Below are 2,392 nucleotides of genomic sequence, written 5' to 3' on the forward strand. Positions count from 1 at the left end.
TGCTAACAAAATTTATATGAAATCCATTAAAGTCTTAATTAACTTCTAATTACATTGGCTCAAAAAATTAACTGCTAACCACTACAAATGGATTTTCACAGAACTCAGTAGTTGCGTAAAGAGAAAAAGCCCTTGGATAAATAACAATTTCAAAGCCAAGAATCCTTCAAGATTCCTTTATATTTGAATGAGCTGGTGTGACAGAGAGAAGACAAAGTTCATATATGGACTTGTCCGCCATCTTTGACGCATCAGCCAAAAAGAGTCCAAACTTGAACACGGAGAAAACGTCACAAGATTGAAGTATAACAAAAGTTATCAGGTAATTGCCCTGCCAAACACCATTAAGCACACTATTTCTCATTTATCTATATTAGCAAACACTCTTAATACAAGTTTAATTACGTCGTATATAGGAAAAAAACAAGTAACACTACTACACAAACGGCTACAGAGTCAGGCTCTCCCATTCCCTGTGGAAAAGACACGGTCCTACGATGCATCACATCACGCATTAATCAAAGGAAGAAAACTGAAGAAAAAGTTGAAAAGAAGGTACACACAGCACGCGCTGCGATGCTACACTTCTGCTTCACCCTCTCTCTCCCTCCTTTCTCAGGCAATGCAGTTAAGTCCCAGGCACTCTGACCACAAACTCGTCAGCATCCTCTTCTGCAACCGATCACAATATATCAAACGATTGGGATGGATAGATGTTTAAAGCAAAATGTCCAAGTATTTGAAGCTAAAATGGGGAATTTATAGTACTGTTCCTAACTCTCTAGTGTAATGTGTAGAAGAAGGAAGCAAAGGAAAGATGGGTACCCTCTTGGGCTTTTCATAGAGAAGCTCGGGGGGGATCTTGTACAAGTCCTCATCCACAGCCTTGGGAGCCCTTGGCTTCTTTGGGCTCTGAGCTCCGACATTACACAAACTCCCCTGCTTCCTCTGCTGCTCCTTTCCATATTGCTGCTTCTCTCCATCTCCCTTCCTCCCCTAAAACAACAGCAAAGCAAGAGGCTACAATGACAACCATAAGAAAGTAGTGAGCTTCAATTGAAGGTCTCTGGGACCAGAAGTTAGTACTCTTTTGTGGTGGTGGTGGTGGTGGTGGTGGTTGTGGTTGTGGTAAGTTGGCTTCACAGGGACTGGAACCTTGAAGAGATCACCATCTTCTCCATAGTAATGGCCACGGATCAAACCGGCCTGCCTTGCTGACTCGAAGTACTGGGTAATTGGGAGATCGTCGCAGTAATCCCAGTTCCCAAATGCCGGTATATGGCGCCTCTTCATGTCCTGCAAGCAAAACCCACCTCTTACTTCGAAGAAACAGAGAGAAACCAAGAACACCATCCACCTCCCCAAAGCACACATCCTAGTATTGCTAGAGTAAAGAAAAGAAGCCAGTCTCATAGCCCTTCCATACCTCCATATTTGTCTCCAAAAACCAAGAGCTACCCAGAGCTAAGTGGATACCAGATGTAGTGGAGTTCTGAATAATTATATAGAAAGAGGAAGACAGCTCAGAGGAACAGCGGGTGGTTACAAAAAGACTGTGGAGGAGGAGAGAATGAGAGTAGGGCGGGGGAGAGGTCTGTCGTCGGGACAGGGGCAAGGAGTGCTTAAAGCTTGGGCTTTAGCGCCTTTATTAGTAGGCATGGCTGCCCTCAAGGGGGGAAGCCTACTCATGCCCGTTGGGACCCATTCCTTCCCTCTCCCTCCCGCTGTTCTCTTCCCTTTCTTTATGGCTCTTATCCCGAGGCCAGCAATGGGTGGTCTTGCCCCCACGCTTGGGAACTCGAGACGAGAAAGGGAGGCAGGAAGAGAGAGAGAGAGGGCAGTGAGACGCGTTTGACGTTTTACCAAAGATTCAGCCTCGAGCTTCGAAATCCGGAGCCAAGAGGTGGACTATTTTTTCTACCCTCGCCGGCTCCAAAGTCTCCAAGTCTCCACCACCCTGTTCCCCATGTTGGTCACGTGAACTCTTGGCCAGTTGGAACCCGTCTTTAAGGCGTTGGATTTTAGCTCAGAGTTAGGTGTGAAGAACAGTGAGAGGAGGTTTAATTTAAGGCGTTGGTTTTTAGGTTACGGTGGTGTGAAGAAGGGTGAGAGCAGGTTTCGTTAACTAAACTGATGAATGCTTTAAACTTTGTTGGGTAGCGTGGCCTCTGAGGAGTCAGAAACTATTGGTTCCTTTCCTCTGCCTTGTCTTTTAATGCAGGCTACTTTTTGTAGCCATTAATCCCACTGTCATGGCTTAGTGTTTGGAGAGGCTTTTTTTTAACTGGCACCGTAAGTTTTCCTGTTGGAGGAAAGCTATGAGCTCACCTTGGTAATTGGCTAGTGGACAAATGGTGTTAATGGATCATTATTTACTAATCTGACAAGGTCC

The 2,392-nt window shown here is 45.3% G+C and overlaps 1 protein-coding gene across 2 annotated transcripts; it reads right to left on the minus strand.

Moving 5' to 3' along the window:
- Positions 1–315: 315 nt before the first annotated feature.
- LOC103716036 (nuclear receptor subfamily 4 group A member 3-like) lies at positions 316–1,890 on the minus strand. Of its 2 annotated transcripts, XM_008803881.2 has the most exons (4): positions 1,427–1,884; positions 1,087–1,296; positions 826–996; positions 316–672 (listed from the first exon to the last, which is right to left on the minus strand). In XM_008803881.2, the coding sequence occupies exons 1-4, from the start codon at positions 1,430–1,432 to the stop codon at positions 616–618; spliced, it is 444 nt and encodes a 147-aa protein (XP_008802103.1). In that variant the 5' UTR covers positions 1,433–1,884; the 3' UTR covers positions 316–615. The 2 variants fall into 2 exon arrangements, with proteins under 2 accessions (XP_008802103.1, XP_026663898.1); XM_026808097.2 differs by having other exon boundaries at positions 1,087–1,890.
- Positions 1,891–2,392: the final 502 nt, after the last annotated feature.

This window comes from Phoenix dactylifera, unplaced genomic scaffold (assembly GCF_009389715.1).
Source record: "Phoenix dactylifera cultivar Barhee BC4 unplaced genomic scaffold, palm_55x_up_171113_PBpolish2nd_filt_p 000425F, whole genome shotgun sequence".
Lineage (NCBI taxonomy): Eukaryota > Viridiplantae > Streptophyta > Magnoliopsida > Arecales > Arecaceae > Phoenix > Phoenix dactylifera.

Excerpts from the sequence above, each read along its gene's own strand:
- LOC103716036 (XM_026808097.2), bottom strand. The coding sequence starts at position 1,413 with ATGAGACTGGCTTCTTTTCTTTACTCTAGCAATACTAGGATGTGTGCT. Across the intron at positions 997-1,086 it reads ACCACCACCACCACAAAAGA|GGGAGGAAGGGAGATGGAGA; the intron begins GTACTAACTTCT and ends CTGTTGTTTTAG. Across the intron at positions 673-825 it reads TCTATGAAAAGCCCAAGAGG|AAGAGGATGCTGACGAGTTT; the intron begins GTACCCATCTTT and ends GATCGGTTGCAG.